Below are 19,213 nucleotides of genomic sequence, written 5' to 3'. Positions count from 1 at the left end.
GTCAATGACCACTACAATTAAGCGATCAAGAGCACAGGCCACCACGATGAGAGCAGCTATTTAGCAGTTAACTAAGGCAGAGCAAAAACCAAAATGAACCATAATGCACTTATCTTCCGTACCAATTAGATTTGTGTCATGTATCAAAGAATAGGACTATGGAACGTTTGAGGCCATTGAATGGATCATGGTGTTCGTTTTTCCGATGACAGCTAGGCGCCACGGGCTCTATTTGAACAGCATGGTCATCATCACGAGTAGTATGAATATGAGTGTACACGAGAATGTGCTATGACGTCGAGAACCCACCTACGTTTCTGCAGCCGATTGGACTCGCGCAGATACCCAGCTATCATTTAATAAAAAGAGGTGGACTGGACCTCTCACTTTCTTCGTGGATCTCGTCGCTGCACTGCAGGAGTTTATTCACGCCTTTCCTCACTCCAGAACGCACCTGGGCACACGCGCGGTGTAACAGAATATTACCACTTCGATCGGAAAACAGGTAAATAAGTATATATTTGAGAGAAATATGCCCTGTATATATGATGTATTATATATCTAGATGTTTTTAAATGATTGCTATGCTTGTCAAATGGCGTGCATATTTCAGCGACATTTGGAGACGCTGATAACCCAACCTTGAATGCAGCGGGAAAAAAACATAAATATTGGACTTGTTGTTGTTGAAACATGATTAATGTCCTTGAAAACATCAGAACAAAGCAAAAATAACTGCCATTGTTTATTAATATAGACTTTAAATTCAAAATGCATGGCAACATTTCAGTGCGCATTATGTGTATTTTCAAACAAGAAGCCATTTCCTTTTGGGTCTTTTTATTTTCATTTTTTTTAAAGATTGTATTGTAGAGTCATATCTGTCAGCTATATTATATTTATTGAGGGACAATATTAATTCGCGTAAAACCAGGCTCAAATGTGATGCGAGTTTGGTTTCCGCGGAGCTCTTATCCAAACTTTTCAAGTTGTTTGGCTATATTGTTGCTAACCCATCGTCACTCACCTTACAGGTGGTGGTAAAAAGATGAGAAGCGGCATTTTGCTGGTGGCTTTGTTTGTCGCCATGAAACTCCACTCAAGCCAGTCCAGCTGCGAGGAACCTGCGGCTGGGGCACACAGATCAACCGACTCAGAGGTATGGAAGTTTCTCAGCCTAATGTTTCAATTTAATACAATAAATATTATTTATGAATTCAAATTACTGATAAAACACACTATAGCCAATTAATAGGTTGAATCAAAGCCGGACTGTGGAGAGATAACATTGTTTTATATGACATGAAAACATGAAATGAGTTAGAATGAATGAATTCCTTCATATTTCACCAGACCTTGCCCACTGGGAACAAACGTTAGTTCAACGTCTAGTTTGGATTTACATTTGGTTGAGTTGTCGAATAATTAAACGTGAAATCAACAAAACTATTTACCATATAATTGGATGTAGGTTAAAAGTTGGGTGAAAAAGAGATGCAATGCCATTCATTGATTACTTTTTGAAAATCCAAATTGTTTCCCAAGCTGATGCAACGTCATCACATTGATCTTTGGAGGGTGGAATGACCATGGGTGCTTACATTTTTTTTTCTCCAATCACTTTGGTGCAATTTTCACAAGTACAGTATGTGTTACATTTTCACAACTCTAAGCACACAAATCTAAACAGATCATCAACATGTTCAATTGACTGAGTACAACAAGCTAATTCACAAAGTCTCTTGTCCACTGCACCAAATCACTCTTCCAATTTGGATACATATTCAATCTAATTATCTGCTTTTCAAAATGCAATATCCTCTTTACTTTTTTAAAATGTCATTTGTTAACAATACAATTAACTATCACTTAATCAAACTGCTCAACACTAATAACTACTGAAACAAATGTATGTAGTGCCTAGTTAACATTATAGTTTGATTACTGCTGAACACTGTACATTTCTATATATTTACCTCATAAATGTGTCAATTTGACAAATTTATGCTGGAAGGTAAAACCGAATCATATATGGATGTGGCTGTAAATACTACATCATCATTCTCCATTAGCCAGTGTGCTTCAACAGGACAAAGTAGAAATAGTCACTATGTGCTACCATTTGGAATTATAGTGTAGTGTACAATGCACTGCTGAAATACCTAAATATATCATATTATTCTATTATATTCCACTCGTTATCTGAATTGCATTGATACTGTAAGCAGAGAAAAAAAGTACAAAATATGGGTAAAAAGGTTAAAAAAATAAAATGTAAAAAGTGATCTTGAAAAATGTTGCATGAGTCACAAATGACACACAACACAGTGCTATGTTTTTACAGTGGCCAACTGCTTTACAATACCACTAGTTTTGATCATTTGTCCTACGCTACGTATGTCATTTATAAGGATAATTAAACTATAAGCTTTCCATGTTTCTCAATATTCTCACAATCTACCACTGGATACAAATATACTGTATGAGAAATTATACTTACCATCTACTATTCTTTCTATTCAACACTATAAAAACTAACGTTGTTTTTTTTGCTATTGGATTAAATGGTAGTTAAAATGATTAAATGGTTAGCCTATCGTTATCTGATGTATTGGTGACCAAACAACATGTTCTCATGGTATTTCACAGAAAAGATTTTGGCATGGATGACTCAGGGGTGAACGATGTGTGAAACCCCAATGTATGCAAGGTTTTGAACGTAAAATGGGGGGATTACAAGTGTTATCAGTTCAGAGTTTTGTACCCGGGAGTATACCAATTACACCTAAAAACTTGCACAAGTGATTGAACATAAAATAAAAAACACTGAATACAATCATGTGTCATCATTACAGGAGGGTCCAGGTTTGGGAAACATCCAGCGGACCATTTTGAAGAGATATAACGGTCTGGATTATGACAGCTTCGTCGGGCTGATGGGGAGAAGGAGCGCTGGTAAGTGTCTGCTCTGTCTGCTCCACATCCTGGATCAAACTAAAGTTATTTAGAAATACCTTTTTACATCAGCAGACAACAGTTGTCACAAAGTGCTTGCCCTGGCCTAAAGAGATGATGTGTTGACTCAGGCCTTTCATGATGGATAGAAGTGTTTAATACCAATGATGCATCTTTAATTATTTCATAACATGTTCAATGCTGATGCTGCTGTTCACTGCTGGTAAAGGACATTCTTCATAGGACTAATTCACTTTTTATTGGAGATCTATTGGGATTTATGATTTTTTGACATTTGACTTGTTTTTCCCTAGATATAAATGATCTACCACCATCTCCCCATAAAAGTTAGTAGTAACCATTCATTTGCTGTTTCTTTTACATATCAATAGAAATGTTATTATCTTTCATTGAAAATTATGCGGCATTTCGTGTCATATAATGCTAATTCATACCCAAGGTCCTAAAAAATGTAAACATACTGTGAACACCTGCATTTGATAATGACCTAAGCCTTTTTTGTAACAGGGGAGATGGACGATGTCTTTGTTGGGCTTATGGGCAGAAGAAACTCTGAACTTGGTGAGTGTAGGTGGATGGGTATATGTTATTAGCCTCAGGATGGAGATCTGAGAGCAGTAAGGAGGTCATATGAAATGTGGTGTAAAAAAGGAAGCACGTGAGAATGTTTCAATTGTATCAAGTGACTCTGTTTTCATAATCAATCAAAAGTTAAATAAATTCATATTCATATCAAATAAGTTTACATAAAGATGAAATGATTCTTAGATTGAATTTCAAGAAATAACAAAAATAGAATTGACATTACCCAATGAAACAAAACACCATTCAGTATTTCAGTCTCCTCCATCAACACACTAACATTCAGTCTCCCAGTCTTGTATAGCAAACGGCTCCATTTTATGATGACCACATCAGCAAGAGACAAACAGTTCAAAAGTCTGATGATAGAACCATGACAGAGTATTACTGTAATAACAGCCCAAATACGTTCTGCATCCCCCTGAACCATGAGATGACATTACTCTCCTGTTGAACAAATAAACCATCCAATACATTCACTGTAATATACATTAGAAAATAGTTACTTGGATATGGACACGCATCCCCCCCAGTGAACGAGCAGGCACCCTTTGAAGCTAGCTAGCAGCCCCTCTCGATAGCTAGCTGGCAGCCCATCTCAATAGCTAGCTAGCAGCCCATCTCGATAGCTAGCTGGCAGCCCATCTCGATAGCTAGCTGGCAGCCCATCTCGATAGCTAGCTGGCAGCCCATCTCGATAGCTAGCTGGCAGCCCATCTCGATAGCTAGCTGGCAGCCCTGTAACGGCGTTCGTCTGTTGAAAGAAGAGGGTCGGACCGAAATGCAGCGTGTTGGTTACTCATGACTTTAATGAAAGAATCGCGGTACATGAAATAACTGAAAGACGAAAACAACAAACGGAACGTGAAACTAATTACAGCCTATCTGGTGAATACTACACAAAGACAGGAACAATCACCCACGAAATACAAAGCGAAAGTCTGCTAAATGACTTAAATGTAAATGTAAATGAAAGTCAGGCTGCCTAAATACGGTTCCCAATCAGAGACAACGAGAATCGCCTGACTGATTGAGAATCGCCTCAGGCAGCCAAGCCTATACTAGACACACCCCTAATCAGCCGCGATCCCAAATACTGCAAACCCCAATACGAAAAACAACATATAAACCCATGTCACACCCTGGCCTACCCAAACATAACAAAAACACAAAATACAATCACCAAGGTGTGACAAGCCCATCTCGATAGCTAGCTGGCCTAGCTCACTAGCTTGTTTGCTACATTGAATTTTCATCAAAAATATAACCCCATGACCTATAAACATTACAAAGAATGTCAGACCATGTTGCTAAACACCCTGTAACTCATCAACAACAAAGTACAAATAAAGGAATATTTACATGAAATGAGGTGGAAAAAAGGAAGCACATGAGAATGTTTCAACTTTATCAAGTAACTCCGTTTTAATAATGAAGCCAGCCAAGGTTGCCAGGTCGAGCTAAAATGTATAGGCCAATGACCTCTGAAAACCCACCCACAAGGCCTGACCACTAGCCCATAAGAAATGTTGCAAGTGTTGCCACATTTATCCAATAACCCCTTTTCCATAAAGTTATCAACCGAATTAAGAAGGAATATCAATGTCATTTTTAACGACTTAGACTAAGAAGCAAAATTTGTTTTTTCATCAAAATAATAATTCTTACGAGTTTAAGAATAAGTCGCAAGAGAAAAGATAAAACACCCTTATTAAACTCTCCAGATCATTGTCCATCAATGGATGTTGATTTAACTTGTTTTGACTGCTTTGATTATGCAGTAAGGCTGGAGGAGGTGTGGTAAGAACAGCCCTTAGCCGTGGTATATTGGCCATTTACCACAAATCCCTAAATTGCCTTATTGCTATTATAAACTGGTTACCAATGTAATTAGAATGGTAAACATCTAATATACCATGGCTTTCAACCAATCAGCATTCAGCACTAAATTATAATTATAAACTGGGTGGTTTGAGCCCTGAATGCTGATTGGCTGACATGAGTGGCATATCAGACCTTATACCACAGGTATGACACAACATTTATTTGTACTGCTCTAATTACGTTGGTGACCAGTTTATAATAGCAATAAGGCACCTCTGGTGTTTATGGTATATGACCAATATATCACGACTAAGGGCTGTGACCAGGCACTCCGCAATGCATCATGCATAAGAACAGCATGACACAACATTTATTTGTACTGCTCTAATTACGTTGGTGACCAATTTATAATAGCAATAAGGAACCTCTGGCGTTTATGGTATATGACCAATATACCACGACTAAGGGCTGTGTCCAGGCACTCCGCGATGCATCATGCATAAGAACAGCCCTTAGCCGTAGTGTATTGGCCATATACCACACCCCCTCGTGCTTTATTGCTTAAATGAACCCTGTTTGTGCACGTGCATAACTATAGATACATCGACCTGAAAGTTTGAGTGATGAAAATTGGACAGAGGGTCTCGAAATCTCTGCAATAATCACTTGGACAAACTTTAAAAAACGAATGTTAGTCTATTTTCTCGCAATTGTGCCGTCATTATCTGCCAAATGTTAAGACTACAAACATAAATCGCCTATTTGCGAGATTGACTTGTTATTTCAATAGGAAATATAATATAATTCAATATAATTGCAATTCAACTGTGCCAGATGCAGGTGGCCTATAGCCCCTGATAGGCCAACATGCCAACATCTCATTTCAGGAGAAAATCCACAATGGAGAATGATACATTTGTGATAGAGCTGTGAACATGATCACAATTGATAACTTCCCATTTAATTTAACTAAACATGTCCATTAATAATTGCATAATTACACAAGGATACAACAACAAACTGAATTATATTCTATTAAATCCGTTTGCCAGCTCCAGGTAGGCTACACAAGTGGCACAAATGGATTTGCATCGACTCCAGTGATATAATCATTTCACCATACTGTATCAAATGACAGGCTCCAGTAGCCGAGAATGGCATATAAATGAATAGCTTACTTGATGGACATCAGATGCAAATGTCGCCTATCAGTCCCCACATGTAATGTGATTTTCATTAAGGACATTTCCCCATATCACAAGCACGCGAGGGAGTTTCATAACTTCCATTTCAAATTTTCCTAGAACTAAGCATGAGTAAAACCCTTCGCCTGATACGGTTATCCATAAGAAAATTCACCTTCAAAAATGCAGTTTACTTTTAACCACCTCTGAGCGAATGTATCTAAAGTGCTCTAGTGCGCCTAGTGTCGATTTCAAATGCATTCTCGCCGTTATCAGTTCTAGCTTGTTAATGTTTTATGGAAAAAATTGTGTCTCCATAATGACCCATCTAAATAGCCTACCTACAAACGGTAAAAAGTTATCACGATGTACGCACGTGCTGCTCTGTCTCCCTGACTCAGTGAAATATATATATATATATATATTAAGAAGAAATACGATTGCGGTGCAATTGAAAGTAGCCCAAAAACCCGCCACCCGCGACCAATGCATTTTCACCCGCGACATCGTTTTCAAAGTAGCCCAATTTCGCTGGAAAACTGCGAATATGTCAACACTGAAGCCAGCTCAGTACTTACTCCTTTGATTCCTTGATTCCTTGATTCCTAAGTTAGAGCGCCCTCTTGTGTCCTGACTGTAATTGCATCTACTGTTGCATAATAAATACCTGACTGCATAGGAATGGATAGACTTAGTCCAGCAAAATAGAAAAGGTGTCCCTTGAATCTCATGTACTTTAAGTTCTAACTCAATTATTTGCAACCTGACACGCTCACCCTCTTTAAATAGTCCCTCCTGTTATTACTCAGCAAGTCTGTAACTGAGCAGTATGTCTGGTGTTCTGTATAGGTTTCAGCACTGGTATTGATATTGGTCACACTGCTGACATTGGTAAGTAGACATGCATATTGGTGGAGTGGGTGGTAGAGTTTGCTATAAGCACACCTGGTATGTTGGCAGTCCAAGTGTGTCATAAGTTAGCTTGCTCCTTGGTTTTAGGCAGTGGTGTAAAGTACTTAAGTAAAAAATACTTTAAAGTACCTCAAGTTGTTTTTTGTGCTATCTGTAGTTTACTTTGCTATTTATATTTTTGACAACTTCTAGTTTTACTTCACTACATTCCTGAAGAAAATAATATACTTTTCACTCTATACATTTTCCCTGACACCCAAAAGTACTCGTTTTGAATGGACAGGAAAATAGTCCAGTTCACGCATTTATCAAAAGAACATCCCTGTTCATCCCTACTGCCTCTGATCTGGCAGACTCACTAAACACAAATGTTTTGTTTGTAAATTAATGTCAGTGTTGTAGTGTGCCCCTGGCTATCCGTAAATGTATATACAAAAAAAAGGAAATGATGCTATCGGTTTGCATGATATAAGGAATTTGAAATGATTCATACTTTTCCTTTTTATACTTAAGTACATTTTAGCAATTCCATGTACTTTTGATACTTAAGTATATTTAAAACCAAATACTTTTAGACTTTTACTCAAGTAGTATTTTACTGGGTGACTTTCACTTTTACTTGAGTCATATTCTATTAAGGTATCTTTACTTTTACTCAAGTATGACTTTTGAGTACTTTTTCCACCACGGGTTTTTGGATACATTGGGATCTTCTGATATCCATCCCTTCCTCTACGCACTGCTGATCTGAATCCATGACGTCATTCATACATGAACAACCATTGTCTGGATTGGGCCCAACTACAGTTTCGGGAGTATCATCTCTCCTTTCAACATGGTCCTCTCTCCCTTCGGCATTGTCCCAATCCTCATTGTTTGGTTCTTCTAGGACCTCTGATTCCTGCTTCATGTTCTCATACTAACTACTTTCTGTATCCTGAATACAGGGATGAAACATATAGGCCTCTTCTGTCAGTGATTTTATCTGAGGTCTTGGGTGTTTTGCGCTTGCAACTGGGTGAACTCCACGAGAACAGAAGTCTTCCTCCTCATTAGATTCTTCTGAAGTTTCATCCCCATCTCTCCTCCATGTTCCATGTCCTTTTACTAGCATACTGTTTCCTCTCTTCCAAGGTCTCATGTTTCACACAGGTATGTCGTTCACTAACAACAGCATGTTGCTATGGAGCACTCTGATGCCCTTAGCACCATTCTCCCTTTTCACCTTGTAGACTGGTCCTTCCCCAATCTTTATTACCACCCTGTGCATGGCAGTGTCCCAGTAGGCCTGCAACTTGCCTGGTTCTCCTCTCTCTAACTTATTCTTCACCAAGACTCTATCTCCAGTTTGGAGGGCCACTGCACCATGGTCGTAATGTCTTTTGCCTTTAGCAGAGGACTCTCTACTGTTTTCAGATGCAACTTGTTAAGCTTCCTGCATTTTGGTTGCCTAGTTCTGAGTGTAGACTGGTTGTACATTTACATTTACATTTAAGTCATTTAGCAGACGCTCTTATCCAGAGCGACTTACAAATTGGTGCAATCACCTTATGACATCCAGTGGGACAGTCACTTAACAATAGTGCATCTAAAACTTAGGGGGGGTGGGGTGAGAGGGATTACTTAACCTATCCTAGGTATTCCTTAAAGAGGTGGGGTTTCAGGTGTCTCCGGAAGGTGGTGATTGACTCCGCTGTCCTGGCGTCGTGAGGGAGTTTGTTCCACCATTGGGGGGCCAGGGCAGCGAACAGTTTTGACTGGGCTGAGCGGGAGCTGTACTTCCTCAGTGGTAGGGAGGCGAGCAGGCCAGAGGTGGATGAACGCAGTGCCCTTGTTTGGGTGTAGGGCCTGATCAGAGCCTGGAGGTACTGAGGTGCCGTTCCCCTCACAGCTCCGTAGGCAAGCACCATGGTCTTGTAGCGGATGCGAGCTTCAACTGGAAGCACACTGATTGAGGCCAAGCAACTGGTCAATGGGCAGGCGGGGTAGTTGGCCAAAGAGAAGGAACTGTGGTGAGTAAGTGTTGCTCCGTGACGAGTAGAGTCTATGAATGTACAATATGAGCAAGCGTTTGGCTCTCACACGCAGTTGCCTTTTCTCGGTGTCTGTTGGTTGTCGCCCCTTTAACCTCTTTCGGCAGCTTGGATGTCCCCAACGGTTAACGGTATCATGTCTTCCCAGACATTAGTGTTGTCAGGAACTGGAAGACTGATTGACAGAGCAGCTGCCCACATAGCCTCCTTTTCTTTGACAGCTTTACTTTCCTTCCAGATGGCAGTAATTACATCTTGAGTCATGTTGTTGGTGAACTCTCATTCACCCTTATTGGAGGTCAAGTGGGTTTCTGGATAGAGTGTCTGCGTCAATATTGACTTTCCCTGGGCGGTACTAAATGTAAAAATGTAAGTTTGCTAGTTCACGCACCCATCTGTGCCCTACAACGTTAAACCTGACAGTACTCATCACAAATATAAGGGGATTGTTATCTGTGTATATTGTAAAAGATGAGGCATAGTAGAGATTATCAGGAGCTGTGCCAGGCCCGCCACGTCTGTTGACTCATCCAGCTGTAACAGACATATACCAGGAGCTGTGCCAGGCCTGCCACGTCTGTTGACTCATCCAGCTGTAACAGACATATACCAGGAGCTGTGCCAGGCCTGCCACGTCTGACTCATCCAGCTGTAACAGACATATACCAGGAGCTGTGCCACGTCTGTTGACTCATCCAGCTGTAACAGACATATACCAGGAGCTGTGCCAGGCCTGCCACGTCTGACTCATCCAGCTGTAACAGACATATACCAGGAGCTGTGCCAGGCCTGCCACGTCTGTTGACTCATCCAGCTGTAACAGACATATACCAGGAGCTGTGCCAGGCCCGCCACGTATGTTGACTCATCCAGCTGTAACAGACATATACCAGGAGCTGTGCCAGGCCCACCACGTATGTTGACTCATCCAGCTGTAACAGACATATACCAGGAGCTGTGCCAGGCCCACCACATATGTTGACTCATCCAGCTGTAACAGACATATACCAGGAGCTGTGCCAGGCCCACCACATATGTTGACTCATCCAGCTGTAACAGACATATACCAGGAGCTGTGCCAGGCCCACCACATATGTTGACTCATCCAGCTGTAACAGACATATACCAGGAGCTGTGCCAGGCCCACCACGTCTGTTGACTCATCCAGCTGTAACACATAGAATTCACTGGCATGTATGCAAATCAGTAATTGTTTCAAAACATCTCCTGCCATGTTACTGATGCGTTGTGAAACAGTGTTGTTTGATGAAGACATTGTCTGTATAGTCTTTTGACCTTTTCCCCCAGCATTGTCCCAGCCATATGCACGGCAGCAGGAAGAATGACGTCCTCCACAATAGTATGGGTCTTGCTTGTCCCAGCCACTCGGTAACTCACCATCTAAGATGCTCCTATCCACTTCTTATTAATGGTATCTGTTGCTTTTATACATGTCTTACTACTCGAAAGTAGTCTTAATTCTTGCTAAAAAAAACTCCCCTTTTTTTGTTTCTAAATGTCTGCGCAAGAGTGAAGGTTTCATTTAGTTCATTTAGTTGTGAGAGTACTTTTGCACATATACTCAGCAAAACAAGAAATGTCCTCTCACTGTCAACTGCATTTATTTTCAGCAAACTTAACATGTGTAATATTTGTATGAACATAACAAGATTCAACAACTGAGACATAAACTGAACAAGTTCCACAACATGTGACTAACATAAATTGAATAATGTGTCCTTGAACGAAGGGGGGGGGGGTCAATATAAAAAAAGTAACAGTCAGTATCTGGTGTGGCCACCAGCTACATTAAGTATTGCAGTGCATCTCCTCCTCATGGACTGCACCAGATTTACCAGTTCTTGCTGTGAGATGTTACCCCACTCTTCCACCAAGGCACCTGCAAGTTTCCGGACATTTCTGGGGGGAATGGCACTAGCCCTCACTCTCCGTTCCAACAGGTTCCAGACGTGCTCAATGGGATTGAGGTCCGTGCTCTTTGCTGGCCATGGCAGAACACTGACATTCCTGTCTTGCTGGAAATCACGCACAGAACGAGCAGTATGGCTGGTGGCATTGTCATGCTGGAGGGTCATGTCAGAATGAGCCTGCAGGAAGGGTATCACATTAGGGAGGAGGATGTCTTCCTTGTAACGCACAGCGTTGAGATTGCCTGCAATGACAACAACCTCAGTCCGATGATGCTGTGACACACCACCCCAGACCATGACGGTCCCTCCACCTCCAAATCGATCCCGCTGCAGAGTACAGGCCTCGGTGTAACGCTCATTCGTTTGACGATAAACGCAAATCCGACCATCACCCCTGGTGAGACAACCGTGACTCATCAGTGAAGAGCACTTTTTGCAAGCGCTGTCTGATCCAGCAACGGTGGGTTTGTGCCCATAGGTGACGTTGTCTGGTGAGGACCTGCCTTACAAAAGGCCTACAAGCCCTCAGTCCGGCCTCTCTCAGCCTATTGCGGATAGTCTGATCATTGATAGAGGGATTGTGCATTCCTGGTGTAACTCGGGCAGTTGTTGTTGCCATCCTGTACCTGTCCCGTAGGTGTGATGTTCAGATGTACCGATCCTGTGCAGGTGTTTTTACACATGGTCTGCCACTGCGAGGACGATCAGCTGTCCATCCTGTCTCCCTGTAGCGCTATCTCAGGCATCTCGCAGTACGGACATTGCAATTTATTGCCCTGGCCACATTTGGAGTCCTCACACCTACTTGCAGCATGCCTAAGGCATGTTCACGCAGATGAGCAGGGACCCTGGGCATCTATCTTTTCGTGTTTCAGAGTCAGTAGAAAGGCCTCTTTAGTGTCCTAAGTTTTCATAACTGTGACCTTAATTGTATACCGTCTGTAAGTGTCTTAACAACAGTTCCATAGGTGCATGCTCATTAATTGTTTATGGTTCATTGAACAAGCATGGGAAACAGTGTTTCTTTTTAAAAATATAATATACACTATCGTTCAAAAGTTTTGGGTCACTTAGAAATGTCCTTGTTTTTGAAAGAAAAGCACATTTCATGTCCATTAAAATAACATCAAATTGATCAGAAATACAGTTTAGACATTGTTAATGTTGTAAATTACTTTTGTAGCTGGAAACGGCAGATTTAAAAAAAAAAAATGGAATATCTACATAGGTGTACAGAGGCCCGTTATCAGCAACCATCACTCCTTTGTTCCAATGGCACGTTGTGTTAGCAACAAAACAATAGCAATAAAAGCAATAAAACTGGCCTTCAGACTAGTTGAGTATCTGGAGCATCAGCATTTGTGGGTTCGATTACAGGCTGAAAATGGTCAGAAACAAAGACCTTTCTTCTGAAACTCATCAGTCTATTCTTGTTCTGAGAATTGAAGGCTATTCCATGTGAGAAATTGCCAAGAAACTGAAGATCTCGTACAACGCTGTGTACAGAACAACGCAAACTGGCCCTAACCAGAATAGAAAGAGGAGTGGGAGGCCCCGGTGCACAACTGAGCAAGAGGACAAGTACATTAGTGTCTAGTTTGAGAAACAGACGCCTCACAAGTCCTCAACTGGCAGCTTCATTAAATAGTACCAGCAAAACACCAGTCTCAACGTCAACAATGAAGAGGCGACTCCGGGATGCTGGCCTTGAAGCTGTTTCCTGCTACAAAAGTCATTCACAACATTAACAATGTCTACACTGTATTTCTTATCAACTTGATGTTTTAATGGCCAGAAAAAGTGATTTTCTTTCCAAAACAAGGACATTTCTAAGTGACGCCAAACATTTGAACGGTAGTGTATATTATATTATATAAACTTATATAAGCTGGTGCGCCTTTTTTAACCCTTTATCAATTTTCGAGCAAACGGAATGAGCAGCAGCTACGTTTGGCTACATTCTGACGTTAGTGGAATTCCCGCGAGAGAGTAATGGTTCATGTGATTGGATGTTCATTATTTCACTAGGCTACCTGTATTTGTGTATGTGACAAATTTTATTTTTCACATACACATGGTTAGCATTGTGTTGTTATTTTGCTGAACACTAGATGGTTTAATTAGATTTTTAGCAGTGAAACGAGGCTACACACGCAAGAAAAAACCCTCACCCAAATGTATAGCCCCGTTGGAAAATATAAACGGACTGTTTGAAATTGTGAAGAAAAGAAACAAGAAAACAATAATATATATATATATATATATATATATATAAAATAAATAGTGGATCACATTTTATTTGGCGTACCCCCGACGGCATTGTGCGTCCACCCCAGTTTGGGAATACCTGATCTAGATGACTTAAGTTTACTGGGGGATACGTGTATGCACACATGACTAAGTCGCTTTGGATAAAAGCGTCTGCTAAATGGCATATATTATTTTTATATATTTTTTGATACCATTTCTCACATTGCATTTGGAGTTTGTACGATTTGTCATTGGTGCCATCACCTGCTGCTGGGTCTGTCTGCATGGTAAAGAGTGCACCCTTCTTGTCTCCCTGAGGTGTAAGTTAAATGGGCACAGGGAAAATAGCAACTACTGACTCTGTACTGCCTAGACATGTTCTAGGTGCAAGCCAGATATCGTGTGATTAATTTTTCACTTCCCTGCTGTGGTAGAGATAAAGTCCTTCTGGTTCATGAGACATAACACATGGTTGAAACAACATTACACCCACCTTTTGCCAGCCTCTGACTCTATATTTCACATCCCTAGCTTGCCCGCCTGGTATTGTGAATCCTGATTTCCCTGACTTAACTGTGTAGCTAAAGTCTGTCTCGTCTGTGCAGTTGGTGGCCATAGAGTTCACTGTGTTAACCACTGTGTCAGCGGGGTTCTTTCTCACATTCATAGCTTCTCCAAGAAGAGCACTCAAAAAAGATGGCGCCGGAGCAGAAGGCAGACGTTTTACGTGCCCCCAACAGATTGTGTTTTCTTCTTTGTTTATCTGCGATGTTTGTAACTTTTTTTTTTTTTTTTTACTATTTTTGTACATAATATTGCCGCTACAGTCTCTTATGACTAAAAATAACTTCTTGACATCAGGACTACGATTACTCACCACGGGCTAGGATCATCTTTTTTCTTCTTTCACGACTCTGCGAGCCCGAGGTGGAGGATATACGGCTCCCTCGGGAACAGGACCCGACCCCAGTGATCTGTGTGAAGAGGAAGCGGCGAAAGAGAGGCCGGAGGGCGAGCCGCCTTCTGAGGAGTCAGAGGCGATCGACTAAAGAACCACGCCCCTCAATTCTGCTAGCAAACATGCAGTCTTTGTACAATAAAATGGACGAGTTATTGGGAAGATTAAACTACCAACGAGACATTAAAAGCTGTAACATCTTATGCTTTACGGAGTCATAGCTGAATGACGACAACATCAACATACAGCTGGCTGGTTATACGATGTACCGGCAGGATAGAACAGTGGTGCCTGGTAAGACTAGGTACAGCGGTCTATGTATTTTTGTAAACAACATCTGGTGCACGATATCTAAGGAAGTCTCGAGCTATTGCTCGCCTGAGGTAGAGTAGCTGTAGACCACACTATCTACCTAGAGAGTTTTCATCTATATTCTTTGTAGCTGTTTTACATACCACCACAGTCTGATAGCATTGAATGAGCTGTATTGCGTCATATGCAAACAAGAAAACGCTCACCCAGAGGCGGTGCTCCTAGTAGCCGGGGACTTTAATGCAGGGAAACTTAAATCAGTTTTACCAAATTTCTATCAGCATGTTAAATGTGCAACCAGAGGAGAAAGAACTGGACCACCTATACTCTACACACAGAGATGAATACAAAGCTCTCTCTCGCCCTCCGTTTGGCAAATCTGACCATAATTCCATTCTCCTGATTACTGCTTACAAAAATTAAAGCAGGACGCACCAGTGACTAGATCAATAAAAAAGTGGTCAGATGAAGCAGATGCTAAGCTACACGACTGTTTTGCTATCACAGACTGGAATATGTTCTGGAATTCTTCCATTGGCATTGAGGAGTACATCACATCTGTCACTGGCTTCATGAATAAGTGCATCGATGACATCGTCCCCACAGTGACCGTACGTACATATCCCAACCAGAAGCCATGGATTACAGGCAGCATCTGCACTGAGCAAAAGGCTAGAGCTGCCGATTTCAGGGATCGGGACTCTAACCGGGTAGCTTATAAGAAATCCCGCTATGCCCTCCGACAAACCATCAAACAGGCAAAGCGTCAATACAGATCAAATCTAATCAAATCAAATTTATTTATATAGCCCTTCGTACATCAGCTGATATCTCAAAGTGCTGTACAGAAACCCAGCCTAAAACCCCAAACAGCAAACAATGCAGGTGTAAAAGCACGGTGGCTAGGAAAAACTCCCTAGAAAGGCCAAAACCTAGGAAGAAACCTAGAGAGGAACCGGGCTATGTGGGGTGGCCAGTCCTCTTCTGGCAGTGCCGGGTAGAGATTATAACAGAACATGACCAAGATGTTCAAATGTTCATAAATGACCAGCATGGTCAAATAATAATAAGAGGCAGAACAGTTGAAACTGGAGCAGCAGCACAGTCAGGTGGACTGGGGACAGCAAGGAGCCATCATGTCAGGTAGTCCTGGGGCACGGTCCTAGGGCTCAGGTCCTCCGAGAGAGAGAAAGAAAGAAAGAGAGAATTAGAGAGAGCATATGTGGGGTGGCCAGTCCTCTTCTGGCTGTGCCGGGTGGAGATTATAACAGAACGTGGCCAAGATGTTCAAATGTTCATAAATGACCAGCATGGTTGAATAATACAGGACTAAGATCGAGTCGTACTACACCGGCTCTGACGCTCATCTGATGTGGCAGGGCTTAAACCATTACAGACTACAAAGGGAAGCACAGCCGAGAGCTGCCCAGTAACACGAGCCTACCGGATGAGCTAAACTACTTCTATGCTCGCTTCGAGGCAAATAACACTGAAACATGCATGAGAGCACCAGCTGTACCAGAAGACTGTGTGATCACGCTCTCTCCAGCCGATGTGAGGAAGACCTTGAGACAGGTCAACATTCACAAGGCTGGATTACCAGGACATGTACTGCGAGCATGCGCTGACCAACTAGCAAGTGTCTTCACTGACATTTTCAACCTCTCCCTGTCCGAATCTGTAATACCAACATGTTTTAAGCAGACCACCATGCCTGTGCCCAAGAACACTAAGGTAACCTGCCTAAATGACAACTGGCCCATAGCACACACGTCTGCAGCCATGAAGTGCTTTGAAAGGCTGGTCATGGCTCACATCAACACCATCATCCCAGAAACCATAGACCCACACCAATTTGCATATCGCCCCAACAGATCCACAGATGATGCAGTCTCTACTGCACTCCCTACTGCCCTTTCCCACGTGGACAAAAGGAACACCTATGTGAGAATGCTATTCATTGACTACAGCTCAGCGTTCAACACCATAGTGCTATGAAAGCTCATCAATAAGCTAAGGACCGTGGGACTAAACACCTCCCTCTGCAACTGGATCCTGGACTTCCTGACGGGCCGCCCGCAGGCGGTAAGGGTAGGTAACAACACATCCGCCACGCCTGATCACCGACAACAACAAGACAGCCTATAGGGAGGAGGTCATAGACCTGCCCGTGTGGTGCCAGGACAACAACCTCTCCCTCAACGTGATCAAGACAAAGGAGATGATTGTGGACTACAGGAAAAAGAGGACTGAGCACGCCCCCATCCTCATCAATGGGGCTGCAGTGGTGCAGGTTAAGAGCTTCAAGTTCCTTGGCCTCCACATCACCAACAAACTAACGTGGTCCAAGCACACCATGACAGTCGTGAAGAGGGCTCGACAAAACCTAATCTCCCTCAGGAGACTGAAAAGATTTGGCCTGGGTCCTCAGATCCTCAAAAGGTTCTACGGCTGCACCATTGAGAGCATCCTGATTGGATACATCACTGCCTGGTATGGCCAACTGCTCGGCCTCCGACCGCAAGGCACTACAGAGGGTAGTGCGAACGGCCCAGTACATCACTGGGGCCAAGCTTCCTGCTGTACCGGAGCACCAAATCTAGGTCCAAGAGGTTTCTAAACAGCTTCTACCCCCAAGCCATAAGACTCCTGAACATTTTGTCAAATTGCTACCCAGACTATTCACATTGCCCCCCCCCCACCACCACCACTGCCACGCTCTGTTGTCATCTATGCATAGTCACTTTAATTAACTCTACCTACATGTACTTACTACCTCAACTAACCGGTGCCCCGCACATTGACTCCGGCACCCACCCTGTATATATTGTTATTTTTTACTGATGCTCTCTAATGACTTGTTACCTTTTATCTCTTATTCTTATCCGTATTTTTAAAACTGTACTGTCGGTTAGGGGCTCATAAGTAAGCATTTCACTGTAAGGCCTGTTGTATTCAGCACATGTGACTAATAACATTTGATTTGATTTCAAGTCAAACCCATTTTGTTGTGGCTTAGACCTCCTTCCTTTATGAGCTCCTCAATAAACATTAAAGCCCACAAGTGGGAAGTCAACAGAGCTCTGGCTCACTGGCATGGGAACCGTTATAGCCCTATTTGGTACTTTGGAAGTCCACCAGCACCTCAATCCACCCCTCAAAGGGTACTCTGGTTCCATTTGCTGCTTTCATATTGCGGTGTTCTTTATCTCCAAGTAATGTGTCATTGGTGGGCAGTGTCTTCTCAAGCCACTTCTTTCCCACTATGCTAACCTGTGCGCCTGTGTCTAATAGTGCCTCACATGACACTCCATTCATGAGACATGAGAGCAGACACTTGCCCCCAATTAACTGTGCTATGTATTTTGTATTTTTCCCATTTACTGTATTGTCCATCTTCTGAATAAAGTGAGAATAATTATGTTATTAGACCTTGCTGTAGTGTCGGTTTGGTCAGTAAATACCTCAGGAGGGGACTTTCCCATGTTTGAGGTCACTGGTCGTCCCCGCCCTGTGACCTCCTCCAGTTTCCCAGTCTGTCCTTTCGGCAGACAACCCACTGCTCGGTGGCCAGCCTGTCCACAGAAGAAGCAATAGATACATTTATCTTTAGCTTGTTTCACACTGGTGTTCCATTTCCCCTTATCCTCCTTCTTCTAACACTGCTGTGTTTGCTACCAAAGTATCAGCACACTGCCCACGCTCACTTTTTGGTCTGATCCTTTTTTCTGGGTTCTTTGCGAGGACTGTGACTTGAGTAGTTAACTCTTGGATGGCTACTCTGTTTGCCTGTACATCACCTTGTATGTGACCTTGGTTTTATTCCGTCACACTTTCACCCCCCCTCACTTTGCTGTAATACATTAGCAACTACTGAGCACTGTCTGTAAGAACCCCAATGGGATTTTGGATTTCTGCGTCATCCCTTGCTGACTCAGTGATTAGATCTACAAGGAAATCATCTTTAATCTTAAAATCAGATACATATGCTTTTAAATCACTTCCTATATTTGCATGTTTGACACTGAACCCTTGGTGTAAAGGAAAACATGCTGGACCAATGGTTTGTCATATGTTAGTGTGTCTGCACCCTCGTGGCCAGCACTATGCGCTGTTTCAACCCAATAAGCCTATATGCAAATTCCTGTGGGGTCTCTTCATCTAGTCGTTTTGCAATGGCTCACTACTGGCTTTATCTTTCATGTGTGATTTGAGAAATGACTTTATTTCAACTGTAAGTCCTTCATAGTT

At 42.2% G+C, this 19,213-nt stretch overlaps 1 protein-coding gene and 1 long non-coding RNA gene across 2 annotated transcripts in view; one reads left to right on the top strand and one right to left on the bottom strand.

The window, feature by feature from the left end:
• The first annotated feature begins 350 nt into the window (after positions 1 to 350).
• LOC124032287 (tachykinin-3-like) overlaps positions 351 to 19,213 on the top strand; it is a 22,477-nt gene continuing 3,614 nt past the window's right edge. The window contains exons 1-5 of the mRNA XM_046344558.1: positions 351 to 505; positions 1,035 to 1,159; positions 2,856 to 2,955; positions 3,270 to 3,302; positions 3,484 to 3,537. Coding sequence (XP_046200514.1) covers positions 1,049 to 1,159; positions 2,856 to 2,955; positions 3,270 to 3,302; positions 3,484 to 3,537 — 298 coding nt within the window. The 5' untranslated portion in view covers positions 351 to 505; positions 1,035 to 1,048. The remainder of the gene's footprint in view (positions 506 to 1,034; positions 1,160 to 2,855; positions 2,956 to 3,269; positions 3,303 to 3,483; positions 3,538 to 19,213) is intronic.
• On the bottom strand, positions 3,644 to 7,092 carry LOC124032288. The gene is made up of 2 exons (XR_006838250.1): positions 6,561 to 7,092; positions 3,644 to 4,312 (listed from the first exon to the last, which is right to left on the bottom strand). It is a non-coding gene; the product is annotated as an uncharacterized LOC124032288 (long non-coding RNA).

The sequence above is a fragment of the Oncorhynchus gorbuscha genome, linkage group LG03 (genome assembly GCF_021184085.1).
Source record: "Oncorhynchus gorbuscha isolate QuinsamMale2020 ecotype Even-year linkage group LG03, OgorEven_v1.0, whole genome shotgun sequence".
Classification (NCBI taxonomy): Eukaryota; Metazoa; Chordata; class Actinopteri; order Salmoniformes; family Salmonidae; genus Oncorhynchus; species Oncorhynchus gorbuscha.
This window is presented reverse-complemented; position numbering and strand designations above follow the sequence as displayed.